Source organism: Parastagonospora nodorum (assembly GCF_000146915.1).
Source record: "Parastagonospora nodorum SN15 chromosome Unknown scaffold_30, whole genome shotgun sequence".
NCBI classification, from domain to species: Eukaryota; Fungi; Ascomycota; class Dothideomycetes; order Pleosporales; family Phaeosphaeriaceae; genus Parastagonospora; species Parastagonospora nodorum.
Genome location: NW_001884578.1, coordinates 296835 through 311620, shown reverse-complemented (window position 1 = coordinate 311620; position 14786 = coordinate 296835). Strand labels below are relative to the sequence as shown.

Below are 14786 nucleotides of genomic sequence, written 5' to 3'. Positions count from 1 at the left end.
TTGTGGCGTATGCCGGAGTGCTTTTCCCTGCGTCAACTCTCCTTCACTGGCTCCACTTGGAATTGATTGAACGTGCCGAATAGACACGGCACAACGTAGCACAGCTTTGCAATCTTGCCCAGCACATCCTGCTAGTTCTGGTGCTGCTGGCAATTAGGATTGCGCGTTGCGACAACGTCTTCAATTACGACGCAGCACGCAGGCTTCGGACCTTCTCGTATTCGAAGATTTCGGCGAAGAGACACTTCGGTCTGTCGTAGTGCACCCAAAGAGAACTGATCGACAGAGCTTAAACACATGGTAGCTCCGCTAACACGATGGCGCTTACTCCACAACAAAGCACAAGCCAGAGCTACAGTGTATAGCGTTGAAGCGTGGGCCAAATATATCACCACTACAACAGCCTAACGTGCCGATGGAACCTTGAGTGTCAAAATCTGATGGCTGTCATTCACTACTACCAGACGCAGCTTGTAAGAGTATGGCAAGTCAGGTGACTACAGAACTGGACCCCAATACCCTGATACGTCGAAGCGGCTCCACTTGTCAAAAACCAACAACGCTCATCAAACTCGAAACATTTCTTAAGATAACCAACACCGCCCACGAAATCGGAAATTAGCCATCTTCATGTCGCGCTCTCCGAATGCCTCGCGTAACCCCACGGACATCAAACAAACGACATTCCTTCCTGCGTCTCCTATGAGCTGAGCGCACTTTTCAGATCCTGACAACCCAAGCGAGACGAAAATACATTCTACATGGCCTCATGAATACTACCTTCCGCTTCTTGTCTGTTGAGACAAGGCTGTGGACCTCAACAAATATGAAACAACTGACATGTTTCTTGAGGACCTGAGCGCACTCTTTGCACCCTAGCAGCCCCTGTTGAAGGCAAAGCAAACCGAAATCGCCTCGTTGGTTGGTACAAGGAGATGGAAGGCAGACTCTGTAAAGATCTCTGAGGACAGCAGTAGTGTCAACGCAACAAGTGGCATTCGATGTCGAACAGTCTTCAAATCAGGACCCTAACTAAAGACAAGTCGTGCCAGGCACCCAGTGTACCAGAGAGCACCTCGCCGCGCCTACGAAGATGGTAGCTACAGATACTCCACCATATCCGCACCACTTTCGCAGATGGTGTCCACTCAGCACTCGCTACATGATTCCGTATTCTTCTTGCTATCACTGTCGTTCGAATTGTCCATCTCAGCGTGCAGGATCCGGATTTGGTGTTTGATAACCTTCAACAAGAGGTTGTCTTGCAAGTGTTCCGGGATCTCAACAGTCGGCATGACCAGCTTGTTGACTCCCGCTTCTTGTTTGGCCTCGACCGCTTCATCAGCCTCCTTGGCAGCCTCCGTGGGCAAAGGCTTTTTACAGTCTTTACATATCGCCGCACACGTGCAGACTTCGGGCGCAGGCGTAGGCGTCTCCTCGCGTGGCGGCGATTTCGCATCGTCCTCGCTAACCATCTCGAAGTCATCGCCGACCTTGATGCCGCGCACGAGACTGAGCAAGGCCATGACGAACAGCTCTTTCATGTACGCGAAACTGAATCCCTCAGTCAGTTGCGCGATCAGACCCGCAACTTCCTCGGGATAATCAACCGTGTTGTTCTTCATCAGCTTGTTGCGCCAGTACATGGCGTACGCCGTCCTCTCGCGCACCTCCGGGAGCTTGAAATGGTACTTCCGATCAAACCGACTTGGCCGCTTGCTAATCGCCGGATCCAATTTGTCCAGATGATTCGTAGAGCCGATCATTAGAATCCCATCGTTACTCTCCAACCCATCAACCTCGTTCAAGAAGTAACTCCGCACCTTATCATGCACCAAACTATCCAGATCTTCAAACACAAGCAGACACGGCGCCATGCTCCTCGCCATGATGAAGATGTCCTTGATCGACTCTTGCTCTGTCCCGCAGTTGGTTTGGAAACTCTTCACGTACAGGCTGGAGATGGGCTCTGGTCGTTGGTTGAGCGCGTGCATCAAAGCTTTGATGGATACCGTCTTGCCGTTTCCCGGCACACCATGCAGAATAACTCCACGCTTCCATGGCACCGCGAATTCCTTGTACACCGCCTGTGTGTCGAAAAAACCCTGGACGTCTTCAATCAGGCCTTTCTTCATGTCTGGGTCGAGGATAACATCCGTCCACGACGACCCATCCACAGACCGAAAGAGCTCGCGCGACTTCTCCCAGCGCCCATCGTCAAACACAAATATCTCCTCGTGCAGTTGAGACGTCCACTTCCCCGCTGCCAGGACCAGCGCATCCGTCTGCGGCGGGCACGTCGAACTCGCGCCCAACTCCCCCCCGCGAGGATACAGGATGAAAAACGCGCGATCCGGCGACTTGAACACGTCTTGGTACGTCAGGTAGTACACGATAAACTCGTCGCCGTTGAATTTATACTGGAATCTGAACATGTCGTCAGCACGCCAACTTTATGTATCAAACCCTACACTTTTCCGATAATTTACTTACCGAGCAAATCTAAATTCATCCCTTGCCTCCCCGGCGTTCATCTTGCGCTGCATGCCCTCGCCCACCGCGCTCCAATCTCGCGTCCCGCTGAACGCTTCGTCGGACGCATCGAGATGGATATCCGCACGTCCGCTCGCGGCGAATTCGCGCAGGGAGATTTTGCGTTCGTCTACATAGTACTCGGGATATGCGTCACGGATCAGGGCGCGAATAGCCTCGCGCGTCTCCGACCTGGGTATGGAATTGTGTTTAGTGTAGCCCGCGAAGACTTGCGCGTTGGCGGAGGACGACATGACAGCAAACTGCGAGTGTGATGTCGAAACATTATCATGCTGGGGGGATTTGGCTTAATATATACTTCTCTCGCTGGCGTGTTAGTCCTCCGCCCTTTTCACAAGGCTACATGCGCACGTTGGCGATCTAGCTCCAGGCAGCAGCAGCGCGCTCCGCTCGTTGTGAGTGATTCTGACACGTCCACGAGTCTTCAGCTTCATGCAACCCCCTAGCAATGCGTCGAGCCACAGCGGTGATTCGTGGCGTGTACGCGGTAAGTGTGGCACACTTGCGGGAGTGGGGGCTGTAGGGCGAGTCTGCGATTGGAAGGATCGCGCGTGGGAGGATGCTATTCGTCGGATGGCGATCCATCTTCTTGACCGGTGTCTTCGCGACAAAAGTGTGTGAGGCGGTCTGCGTTATTGCATGCAGGAGGAACGATGGGCTAGCTAGTCCTGGTTGAAGGCGTAGTGTTTGTGCAGCTGTATAGCCACACAAGCACTTGATCGTGAGTGTAGGCTAGCATGAACATCGCACTGCAGACGACCTGTGGCTGAAGGTGAACAATGTTGTTGACTGACTGGCTGCTTGCTTATTGCTCGAGTCGACTGAGCAGCCTTGATATTATTGCGTACATCTGGCCTGGAGGTGTCAATATAGTTATTCATCTTCTCGACGTCCCGAAAACCATCTCCCACAGCATCACGATCAAAAAAGCCCAAACACACAATCTTTCATTCATGCAATGATTCCATTGTATTCCCTATCAAGATATCCGGGTAGCCTCGCATTCCAGCAGAAGACCTTCAACCCACTTAGCCAAGCCATATTCCAGACCGCGGCAATGAAGCTAGAAAAACGCTATCATGCATAGAAGTTTCGTTACAAAGGGTTTGATGCTTAGTGAGCAGCCATGCCACCCTTGGAGTCGTTGGTGTTGCCCTGGCGTTCGGGGTTCTACGAAGTAAACAGTTAGCCCTATGACCTCATAGCAAGTGGGTGTGCAGTATATGCGTACCTCAGAAGTCTGAACATCGCCCTTCTCCAGAATCTGCTTGACGACGTCGTCCTCATTCTTGGTTCCGAACTCGTTCTCGAGCTGCAAGTGGCTCGCGCCGTTGAGGATGCCTTGCTTGCCGTGCCTGTAGTTACACTGTTAGCGAAGCCTCGGCTTGAGAGATGCCGACTTACTCAGATGTGAAGATTTTCCAGCCGGCGACGACCTCGGTGAGAGGAATGCTCTTGTCCCCCTTCCACTTGCGTACAAGCTCCTCGCTCTCGACGAATACGACAAAGCCCTCGCTGCTGCCCTGGTAGAAGACCTTGGTGTTTCCTGCGTTGCCACGAGCCATGTTTGCGGGTGTATGTGTGGGAGTTGGTGTTTGGGATTGAATTGGACTCGGGAAGATTGGGTTTGAGAGTGGTGGTGTGTAAGAGTGGTGATTTGCTTGTGGATGGAGGGGAAGCTGGAAGCTTGGAGGGGCTATTTAGCTGGCAGGAGCTCGTGAGCTTTGTTACGTCATTGCCAAGCACAGCACACCCACATCAACTCCAGGTTTGAGGCTCATGCTTCTTTCACCTTCGGCTGCAGGGTGAGGGGCTGCAGCGCGGCTCTTGCTGAAACGAATGGCTAGGGTGCCGCTCAAGATAGTGTTTAGATTATGTCAAGCACAATAGCTTCACACATCAACTTTGCAGCCTCGCCCTGCCGAAACTTCCGCGCACCAGTCTCACGCAAATTGCGATGACGCTATAATCATGATTTGATTGCTACTATCCAGATATACTGTTCTCTGCAATGTGGGAGCATCATCATGCCATGTATGTGATCGCGTGCCGGATCCGTCCAGTGACGTCACGCCGTTTTCGAATACTCCAAAGCCCAACGTGGCTCGCGGGTGTGCCTGGCAGAAATGCTGTCCTGATCGGCGCAATGCCATACTTTACCTCATTAGTCGTCAAGTGCCGCGCGCTTTGCGTCGCTCGAGTAGCATATCGTCCGTAACGCTGTTTGCCGCATTGATGGTGTCGTGACTTCGTAATAATCCTTCATGTGTACTTTTTTGACTCAATCATCCAAACAACATCATCCAGTCGCAAATCTTTGGAATCCGATATTGTAAGGATGCTGCGAGCTCATATCCAAAACTTGAAGATTCTGCTCTTGCTTTTGATGTACTTCTTCGACGGGTGCTGACTGCGTGGACTTATATCTCTTGCTTCCTTCCTCTTGTGCCTCTCGTTCTCCCCGTTCGGTCCAATGTCTGCAAGTGGCTCCGATGGCCGTTGAACAGTCGTGTTTGAACCGTGAGAAATGGACCGATCCACTACACGCATACTCGATTCCGAGCGTGGAAGGCTCATGATGTGCGTCGAAAGTCTTCGTACACGCTTCGGTCTTGCAGGCGTGTTCTTCTCGCTCGAGCGCTCGTTGCCAGTGGCGCGATTGGCCAGACGACGTCGACGGCTGGAAGGCCTGGCATCCTCAATCTCAAAATCAGTCGGCAGGAATGCAGCTGGCGCAGTATGAAAGTCCACAACAGCAGGTGCAGGTCGACGTTCGTTTGCAGATCGAGCCCGTAAGTTTCCTTGTGACATCTTGTGCACGCGACTCCCAAAGGAATCATCGGAGCGTGCATTGCTCACGCTGGAGAAGCTGGGCGAGCGACGAGAAAAGTTGCTGGCAATGCTTGCCATGCTGAGTTTGCGCATGACAGAATTTGCCGAAGCGCGGATTTGGTTCTCAACTCGTCGGTTCGACATGCCAGGAAAAGGCAGCATGTCCTTGGTCCATACATCCTCCATTATGGCTTCCAGACGAATGCGCTCAGCTCTCCGGGGTGCTAACGTGGGCACGTGGTTGGCTGACATAAGCGATTGCGAGCGCGTTACGGTGCTGGGCGAGAAGGTCGGTGGCGCGTCTAGCGACTTTTGTGCTTGTGTGTTCTTGATGATGATCTGGCTTGTGTTGTTCTTTGCGCCGAGAGTCGCTGCTCGATGTACTGACATTCGCCGCACCAGGCTGTTGGCGTGTCCAAAGACAGGCCCGAGGGACTTGATGTCCAGCGACAAGTATGAGAACATGTCTTGTACAGGGGATGGGCCCTCGACGTAGTTGTGCGTCTCGCAAACAATGCGCTCACGTAATTGCGTCTTCCAGACTCCCTCCTCCTGTGTAGAGCATGCACTAAAGATGATTTCATGCAATCGATGATTGTGTTCGAAAACAAGCTTCCAAGTGTGTGTAGCTGTATGACACTGTACACCTCGACCATTGTCCGATTCTTCAATGCTGCCATTTGCAAGTCCGATCGAGGCGACCACGGTGTAGGGCGTATGGAAGCGACTAGATGTTGCAAGGACGAGACAGGACTTGTAGAGAACGCACACCATGTACTGCCCCTTGATACGTGGCTCGGGTGTCTGGAATGCGACGTGCAATACGCCGCAAAGCAAGACATGCCCAAGCAGACGAAAGACCAGTGCGCGCGAGAGTGTCTGCTCTTGGAAAACAAGGCGATCCTGCAATTGCCAAGTGATCTCAATCAAGCGTCGGGTCTTTGGATCATCTTTGGCCTTGTTCACTTCTCGGATTGTCTCTTGCAGCCGGAAAAGAGCCTTCTCTAGCTCGGCGTGCGCTTCCGGGTCGTCATAGACAGGCGTATTGCGGCACAAGTCGTCGAAGAGTAGAGGATACTTGCAAACTCTCTGAATCGGCTTGATCAACAAGTCGGAGAAACTCAACGCCTTCTTGCTACCGGCTTCGCGGTTATTCTCTGAGGCGATGACCTTTTGCAGTGCCTCGACGCCACGCTCGTATTCTTGCCAACCATGCAGACCTTTACACATGTTGTTGAGGTCGCTTGACATTGTGGTCCAGTGCGCGCCATATTCCTCGTATGCGAAGAAACGTTTCATGTGTTTGTTGAAAATCTTAGCGATGCTTCCGATGGTTTTAGTGTCCGTCACCAGTCCTCGTGGTCGACGATCTGGTGACCGCCCAATCTCCAAGGAGTGTCTCAGTCTTCGAGCAGCTTTGTGTTCAGCGAAACGCCCGGGAACTATATCTGCGCTATGAAAACGAATATGTTTGGCCTTTGTCACAGGATAAGCTTCGTGGTGTGCGCTTTTCGTGAAGTCCGCCTGTGGCACTGCTTGGTGCAATTCGTCCAGCAGATCCTCGTGAAGTTGGAGAATCTGGGAGATGTTTTGTTGTATGGATGATTTTGTTTGGCTCGATAGATTAGGCAGTGCAGTAAGGATCATGAAGTAGTCCTGCGAAAGTCGGTCAGTAATGTACGCGCTCTTGGCAAGACCGACTTGCATTGATCAAAACCTTAAGATCGGAGATGTAGCCCTCCTCTGAAGCAATCAACTCCTCAACGATCTTCCGACGCTGAAGAGATCGAAGCCACGCAGTTTCATCAATGACAGGTCCAAGCGGGCCAGGATGACTGTCTAGAGATCTTCTGACATCCGAGTAATGGCTGCCTCGGTTACCAATCCTGGCTCTACCTTGGAAGCCTGATTCAGAATGTGGTGCAATGCTTGCGCTGGCTGCCGTCATGGAGGCAGACTTCATGGTGAGTACGCCACCCATGGAAGAAGACACGGACTCGGAATGCCTATGCAGAGGAGCCTGCGTCGGCGGCGGTCGCAGAAGGGCATCTTTGGTTCGATTCTCAATATCCAAGGAGAGCCGTAGAGCTTCTGAGGCGCGATCGTCCCGGCGCTGGAGGTGTCGACGGCGCAAAGTGCTCAACCACCGTCGGAATGGCTGTGGGTTGGCGATCTCAGTCGGCAGTACTTGTTCTTCTTCTTCTTCTTCTTCTTCTTCTTCTTCTTCTTCTTCTTCTTCTTCTTCTTCTTCTTCTTCTTCTTCTTCTTCTTCTTCTTCCACGTATGGCTCACTGGCAGTGTTGTCGGAGAAGCGGCCTTTGGGCAATGGAACTTGGATGGCTTCATACAGATCAAAAAGCTCCGAGTCATCAAGGTGGCCGTCGTGTTCTTCCATAGGCTCATCTGAACTGCCGCTACTCGTAGAGTGGTCGGGAACATGATGCGTTTCTCTATTATTTCTTGAGTACGGATTCGCCGGCGCCGTGACTCGCGAGAACAAGGGTGGAGGGCGTCGGAAAGTGTAAGTCTGTTTACGCGGGCCATGATCAATGGGTCTCACACCCAAGGTGCTGTTGTTGCTTTCGGGTACCAGGTTGAGCAGAGACTGTGAGGTCAGAGGCGGCGTGTTCTCGCTTCCCATGGCCCAGCTGCCAACTCTGTTGGATCGCAGAGAGTATAGCGAACACGCAGAGGCATTGCGGGCTGTGATGTCGCCGAGCGGTCCAAGGAGCGGCTCCTTCAGAGGCGAGCATTGCAGGTAGGGGTTATCGCTGAAAGATCGCTTGAGCGGGCTATGGGGTCGGAGTGACAGCACGTAAGCCATGCTGGTGCGTAGTAGTCCAGCGACTACTCAAGGGTGAGCGGGATCTGGAGTGGCATGAGAGATAAATATGACTGCATCCAACGGCGATGGCTAAAGGAGAGACGATTGAGATGGAAAGCCTTGACAGATTCGTAGACACATTACGATTAGCGATACCGACAGAAAGAAGTGCACGCATTGGTCAAAGGAAAGCGCGGAACGACGGTTGCAGGAGTACGGATTCCTGCCAGGAGTCAATTGAGTCGCAGCAGGTCCAGTGATGAGTGCAATGACTGTGAGGCATGATGAGAAGCTGCTAGTGCTTGCCACGAGAAGAGACGCGTGTGCCCGCATCTCGAATTCGTGTGGAAGGCGCGAGGCACCATGACGATAATGAACCAAAGACACAGCAGGAGCGCGTCGAGCAGAGACAGCACTGATGGTAGACCGCCCTTTCGAGACCGGATCGTGCATAGTGCGAGGCTCTGGATACTGCTAGTTGCAGGCCATGGCGTGCTAGTGCACCTCGATCTTGTGTGCCGCGAGGTGGTGGAGGAGATGGTGAGGCACGACAGCGGGAGCATTTGCTTGGAGCATTTGCTTGGAGCGTGAACCGCTGTGGCGGCACGGCGAACAGCCCCGCGCCGCCTCTCAGAGCTCGATCAACCCCACATTTACCTGGAGAGACAGCCAACAACAAACAACACAGCGGGTCATCTTGATGGGCATACGAATGGACGACCTTCACACGCCCACCGTAGCTTCAGGCCCGACGTCGGGTGGCTACTCCAATGGCGTGTCCAAGGACCAGCTGTCGTTGCAGGAGCTCATCGCAGAGAAGGACAGGCTTGAGACGGAGCTCAAAGCACTCGGGCAGGTCTTGGACTCAGTCAGTGCCTGGATGCAATGTACATGTGTAGTGCTCAAGCTGATGTATTCTGTAGCATGGCGTGAACATGAACACGGGCCTCACCACCTTCGACGGCTTCCCGCGCAGCGACATCGACGTGCCCCAGAGTATGCGCCACCCAGCGACACGGCGCAGCTATCGCTGACCAGCGGAATAGTTCGGACCACGCGCGCGCGCATCATTCGCCTGAAGAACGACTACAAAGACCTCATGTCGCGCATCGAGAAGGGCCTCCACGAGCACCATGCGCGTCTGGCAGAGCAAGCGCAGAGCGATCCAGAGGGGGCAGCTAGGGCACAGGCATCGTTCGAGGCAACACCAGCAGCGCTCGAGGCGCCATTCGCAAAGGTGAACAGCGTTGTCGCAGACAGCCCCGCCGAGCTGGCAGGTCTGCGAGTCGGAGACACCATCACCAAGTTTGGCTGGGTCGACTGGACGAACCACGAGAGGCTGTCTCGGGTGGCAGAAGCTGTCTCGCAGAACGAAGGGGTGAGTGCTCCACGCGCGCCGACAAGACCACGCCTCGACGCACACCTACGACAGGCAATGCTAACAGCGCACAGCTCCCGATTGCAGTCAAGGCACTGCGCCCGACCGCCTCAGGCGGACCAGCGGAGACGGTGCAGATGACGCTGACGCCACGGAGGAACTGGGGCGGGCGCGGAATGCTGGGCTGCCATCTGTTGCCGCTGTAGTCACTTGCTGGCGACACGGGCGATTCCTCTCCATCATTCGAGCCTGAAAATGCATGATGATAAAAGGCTGTCTTGGGGCAGCGTGACGGCGACAACAGCGCTTGCTGCGTGGCGCACTCTATTTGGGCGCAAGCATGAGATACCCAGCGCAATGCATCAAGGAGTAATAAAATGTTTCCGTGTCTCCCAACCAGTTCACTTCTACACGGCCTGATTACAAAGCCCAAAACAGGCTGCCGCTGCCTAAAGCGCTGCCTCTGCCTGGCTGTGACGCGAGGGTAAAGTTTTGAGGACTACTGCCGACGCTAGCGCTGCTCCACTCACCGCCCGGAGCCAACACTTCACACCGTGCACAACAAAACCTCTTCTGCCCCTCTGCACGTCAACACCCAAGCGCACTCTTTTCCCCACTCACTACTTAAGGTACCACCATCCCTACCACACCAAAAGCTTCTGCAATTTCGACCTCGACTAACCCAGCTCTCTACAGCGTTTGCGCAACCACACAGCAATCAACCCCGCCACCACAACAATCCACAATCATGGCCGAAGCTGCCGCAGCAGGCAACGTGCCCACCTTCAAGCTTGTGCTTGTCGGTGATGGCGGTACCGGAAAGGTGCGTACCCTCTGGAGCGCCTGATGAAGCTCTTATGTTGTTTGTTGAGGCCCCAGCTCCGGACAACAAAGCCGTCAAACAGCAATAGAGAACCCTGATAGAGGATCAATGCTAACAATTCTGCTCAACAGACGACCTTCGTCAAGCGTCATTTGACCGGAGAGTTCGAGAAGAAGTACATCGCGACGCTCGGTGTCGAAGTGCACCCCCTCGGCTTCACCACCGTACGTCACCCCATCCCCTCACGCGCGATATGGCTTACTGACAGACACGCAGAACCTCGGCCCCATCCAGTTCGACGTCTGGGACACTGCAGGTCAGGAAAAGTTCGGTGGTCTCCGTGATGGATACTACATCAACGGCCAGTGCGGTATCATCATGTTCGACGTCACCTCGCGTATCACATACAAGAACGTCCCCAACTGGCACCGTACGTCCTCGCCATAACAACAACATTAACATTGACATTTCCACTAACATCGCGTAGGTGACTTGGTCCGTGTTTGCGAGAACATCCCCATTGTCCTTACCGGCAACAAGGTCGACGTAAAGGAGCGCAAGGTCAAGGCCAAGTCCATCACCTTCCACCGCAAGAAGAACCTCCAGTACTACGACATCTCGGCCAAGTCCAACTACAACTTCGAGAAGCCCTTCCTCTGGCTCGCCAGGAAACTCGTCGGCAACCAGACCCTGGTACGTCATTCTACAGACATGTCGCGTGCCCTGTACTAACAATCATCCAGGAATTCGTTGCCGCGCCTGCCCTTGCGCCTCCCGAGGTCCAGGTCGACCAGGCCGTGCTCGAGCAGTACCAGAAGGAGATGCAGGACGCCGCTTCCATGCCCCTGCCCGATGAGGATGACGCCGATTTGTAGATATACCAACAGTGCGCTCGCCCAGGCGCTGTAATGGGTAGCATGGAAACGAGTCATGGAACTCAATGGAATGCGACGGATGAGCGACAGCGTTCGCTCCGGATATCATTAGCGAAAACGGGGCAAGACACGGTAGGCGGAGGCTTTTCTTCCGATGCGGAGCGCCGGACTAGCTGGCGTCTCCCCATAAATGAACAAGAATTAGACAGCACTTAATCTTGGACAATCCATCTGGACTGCAATCACGAATGACGTTCTTTGGAGCAGTTGAGAAGCTTTCTTCGATTAACTCTATTTTCATGACTCCCCAAATTCAAGAGCGGCACCCGGCTCGGCCATACACTCATTCAGTCATTACATTTCCAAGATTTTCGAGGGCTACAGCGCCGGCCCTGTGGTTTCAACGCCCGCATACCATGACGCCTAATCCGAGCGAGGGGTGATGGAGGTCTGTCGTATGTGATAATAAATGCTCACTTGTACAGATATTAGATGGAGCGAATGGAACGGAAGAAGACAAACCCAAGCAACAACAACGATAACAAAGACATTACTTCAGAAGTTTTTGTGACGCTGAGAGGCCTAGGATTTCAACATCCTACGAGGCAAGTTAGCTTGTATTCGAAGAAGAAGAGGAAGGGGAAGAACTTACGGAGCAATCAACTGCGCGTAGTTCTGCGGCGGGACATTCCCACCCTCCTCAATGACATTGCGGATAACATCGTGCTGCTCGATGTTGCTCCACAAATGGATGCTCATCGCCTTCTTGCTGTTGAACAGCGTGTGCGCCACGCCCCTGACTTGGCCCAGCACGACGTTGGCAATCGGCCATGTGTTGGAGTATTGCTGCAGCGTCCCGACGTCGAGGCGGATGGATTGCTTGATGATGTCGTCCTGGCCGTCGGGCACCAGGAAGGACCAGTACGACAAGTGCACGACCGACGCCATGACCACCACACATGTGAAGAAGGGTGTGTGGTAGACTAACTGGCCGGGCAGACGTATCAAGGAGGAAATATTCTCCGCGCTGGTCAGACATTTCGCCGTGTGGATTTCTCGCGTTTGAGTAGGCAGCAGCACCTGCCCAGGCTGCACACAGATGTTCACGCCCTCGACGCGACCGAAACCAAGGTTGCTGCGCGGACGGTGCAGCATAATCGTGCTTCCCGCATTGACCATGTGTGCTTGGAAGAGCACCTCGTCGACGTGGCCGGAGGAGGAGACGACGTCGAGTTTGGACGCGGGCAGGTGCAGGCGCCAGTTGCACAGGTACTGGTCGACGACGTCCACGGCGTGGTATTCGAAGGTGGAGTCAAGGCGGGCGCATTCGAAGACTTTGCCGAGGATGCGCACGGCGTCGATGAGGTAGGTGAAGGAGGAGAAGATGGGGAGCGTGGGGAGGAAGGCTGAGTCGTCGTAGTCCTCAAGGGTGCTTGGGTAGGGAATTTGCTGGGGCGCGTCAGCATGTTGTTCATGTGTAGGTGATCTTCAGTTGCCTCGCCGTGGTCTTGCATATGGCCCGAAGATCGCAGCACTAGGTAGGAAATGTTGCCAAGAGTAAGCGGCAGGTGGGGACTGGTACTTACACCCGAGAAGTACTGCTCATTCTCACATGGCAATGGAACGTCTGTAACGACGTCTTTTAATTTGAATTGCACGCCTGGGTTGACGGCCGTCATCATGCCGTTGACGGTGTACATGGACCACCAGGTTCGTCGCCAGCACTCTTCGAGCTGTGGGTCACTGCCTCCATTCATCAAAGCGAACTCCATGCGGTGGAGCCCAATCTCGAGAGTCAATGCCTGGGCGGCTATGAAGACTTGAGCTGCACGTGGAACCTCGTTGTGTGCGTGCAGGCCGATGGCAAAAAGCATCAAAGCCTGCACTGAAAAGGCATCTCGCGGGTAGTTGCCACTGTTAATATGTCGATTCAGTGCATCCTTGTACATGTCCGTCGGCATGGAGGGAAGAAAGCTCGCCCCAATGAACTGAACCGCATATTCGAGGAGGGGTGCTTGTCGGTCCTTGAAGAGTGCCAGTAACCGGGGCTCCGGAAGACAAAAGGGATGTGAGTTGTAAAAGAAGTGATAGAATGACTGTACAGCAGTCTCAGGACCGAGATGGCCGAACCTGTTCAACCTCGCAGTCCCATTGAGGTTGAGTTGCGCGGCTGGAGGAGCAGCTTGCTGACCGACGAACCCATTGGGCGGACTGCTCAGATGATTCGCGATGGACGCCTCGCCATTATGTGAGAACTCGGGCGACGACAAGTGACCATTACTGATTGCCACTTCTGGTCCGGAGATGCCTAGCGGGATTAGACCTAGGTGCTAGAAGAGCAGATATCACTAACCATTGAGGGTCACGGGCCCGCCATTATCTTCCTTGTTCTTCCTCTTCCCTTTCCAGCCGCGCCGAGACTTGATGTAGGTACATTCGACATTGTCGGTCCTGCATCTTGAACATCTTACACCACCATCACATTTCAAATGTCTACTGCGACACGGCACACACGCGACCGCAACGGAGGCTCTCGCTTGGTTGTTAGCCTCTTTCTGGGCACTCTTGATGCTGTGCTGGGAGTCCTTCCTGCCATTTTCCGACGCTGAAGGGGGAGTTTGACCCGGCGGGGTGCTGCCATTGAAACTCCCATTTATGCTGCCACCGGGTGAAAGATGAAGAGCGTGCGACGGAGACACAGCCGAAGTGGAGTCCAGCGACAAGTCGTGACCGTTCCCCCAGTAGCCCTGCATTGTCTGACCAGGCAATGCCATAGCTGAAGGAGGCATCCGGAACGTAAACAAGATGAAAGCGACTACGAATCTGTGTATTCCGAGTGCTGCCGGCGTCGCGACATGTGCAAGTGGAGTGTTAAAGATGTCGAGGAAGCCGCGTTCTTGCCGTCAAACGTTATCACGTGCGCGCTAGCCAGATGAGCTTCGCGCGAACCCAAAGCTGGCTGTTTGCATCTCCCTTGCTTTGCTGTGGGCGACTATTCTTTGTTGCTGCTGTGCTACCTGCGGCCCTCTTCTTTCGCATCTTTTCACGGCCCATTGGCCATTCGTGATCATTGTTCTCCGCCATCTGCGCAACCGTTGGTCCCGTCTCCGATGCGATGTGGAATTTCTTCGCTTGGACCCGGCGCCGGCTCGCTAATTCGATACACTTCTCAAGCCGCGGGTAATGATTCGCCAGCTGCCTGTTTCGACTACTGTATACGCACCCGCACATGGCGGGCCATCGCATCCTGCGATCTCGTCAGCCGCCTCGGCAGAAGGCGGGGCTCAGGATTCGCCTTCAGCGCGCAATCACAGCGACAAAAGAAATGAGTCGGTTCAACAAGTCGCTGTTCTTTAATAACGAAACGTTGTCCGGGCAAGTCTCAGCCTACCAACCCTGCTTGGTGCATGGCCATGTCTGAACTTTCAGCTGAGACGGATGTTACACGGTTTGCGGCCTGACCGCGCACCAACACCGTCTACTTCATGCAGGCCAGGCTTG

The 14786-nt window shown here is 54.0% G+C and overlaps 6 protein-coding genes across 6 annotated transcripts; 2 read left to right on the top strand and 4 right to left on the bottom strand.

Moving 5' to 3' along the window:
• Positions 1-1148: 1148 nt before the first annotated feature.
• On the bottom strand, positions 1149-2786 carry SNOG_14234 (hypothetical protein; the record flags this gene model as incomplete). Its single annotated transcript, XM_001804378.1, has 2 exons — positions 1149-2451; positions 2494-2786. The coding sequence occupies 2 exons, from the start codon at positions 2784-2786 to the stop codon at positions 1149-1151; spliced, it is 1596 nt and encodes a 531-aa protein (XP_001804430.1).
• Positions 2787-3505: 719 nt separating this feature from the next.
• Positions 3506-4118, bottom strand: SNOG_14233 (hypothetical protein; the record flags this gene model as incomplete). The annotated part of the gene is made up of 3 exons (XM_001804377.1): positions 3506-3723; positions 3785-3908; positions 3958-4118. The coding sequence occupies 3 exons, from the start codon at positions 4116-4118 to the stop codon at positions 3667-3669; spliced, it is 342 nt and encodes a 113-aa protein (XP_001804429.1). The 3' UTR covers positions 3506-3666.
• Positions 4119-4902: 784 nt separating this feature from the next.
• SNOG_14232 (hypothetical protein) lies at positions 4903-8209 on the bottom strand (the record flags this gene model as incomplete). The annotated part of the gene is made up of 4 exons (XM_001804376.1): positions 4903-6755; positions 7087-7391; positions 7574-7788; positions 7946-8209. The coding sequence occupies 4 exons, from the start codon at positions 8207-8209 to the stop codon at positions 4903-4905; spliced, it is 2637 nt and encodes an 878-aa protein (XP_001804428.1).
• A 712-nt stretch (positions 8210-8921) lies between these two features.
• Positions 8922-9793, top strand: SNOG_14231 (hypothetical protein; the record flags this gene model as incomplete). Its single annotated transcript, XM_001804375.1, has 2 exons — positions 8922-9587; positions 9662-9793. The coding sequence occupies 2 exons, from the start codon at positions 8922-8924 to the stop codon at positions 9791-9793; spliced, it is 798 nt and encodes a 265-aa protein (XP_001804427.1).
• A 369-nt stretch (positions 9794-10162) lies between these two features.
• SNOG_14230 (hypothetical protein) lies at positions 10163-11533 on the top strand. Its single transcript, XM_001804374.1, has 6 exons — positions 10163-10216; positions 10284-10410; positions 10537-10634; positions 10687-10840; positions 10898-11103; positions 11154-11533. The coding sequence occupies exons 4-6, from the start codon at positions 10789-10791 to the stop codon at positions 11283-11285; spliced, it is 390 nt and encodes a 129-aa protein (XP_001804426.1). The 5' UTR covers positions 10163-10216; positions 10284-10410; positions 10537-10634; positions 10687-10788; the 3' UTR covers positions 11286-11533.
• A 400-nt stretch (positions 11534-11933) lies between these two features.
• SNOG_14229 (hypothetical protein) lies at positions 11934-14059 on the bottom strand (the record flags this gene model as incomplete). The annotated part of the gene is made up of 4 exons (XM_001804373.1): positions 11934-12734; positions 12872-13593; positions 13639-13736; positions 13800-14059. The coding sequence occupies 4 exons, from the start codon at positions 14057-14059 to the stop codon at positions 11934-11936; spliced, it is 1881 nt and encodes a 626-aa protein (XP_001804425.1).
• Positions 14060-14786: the final 727 nt, after the last annotated feature.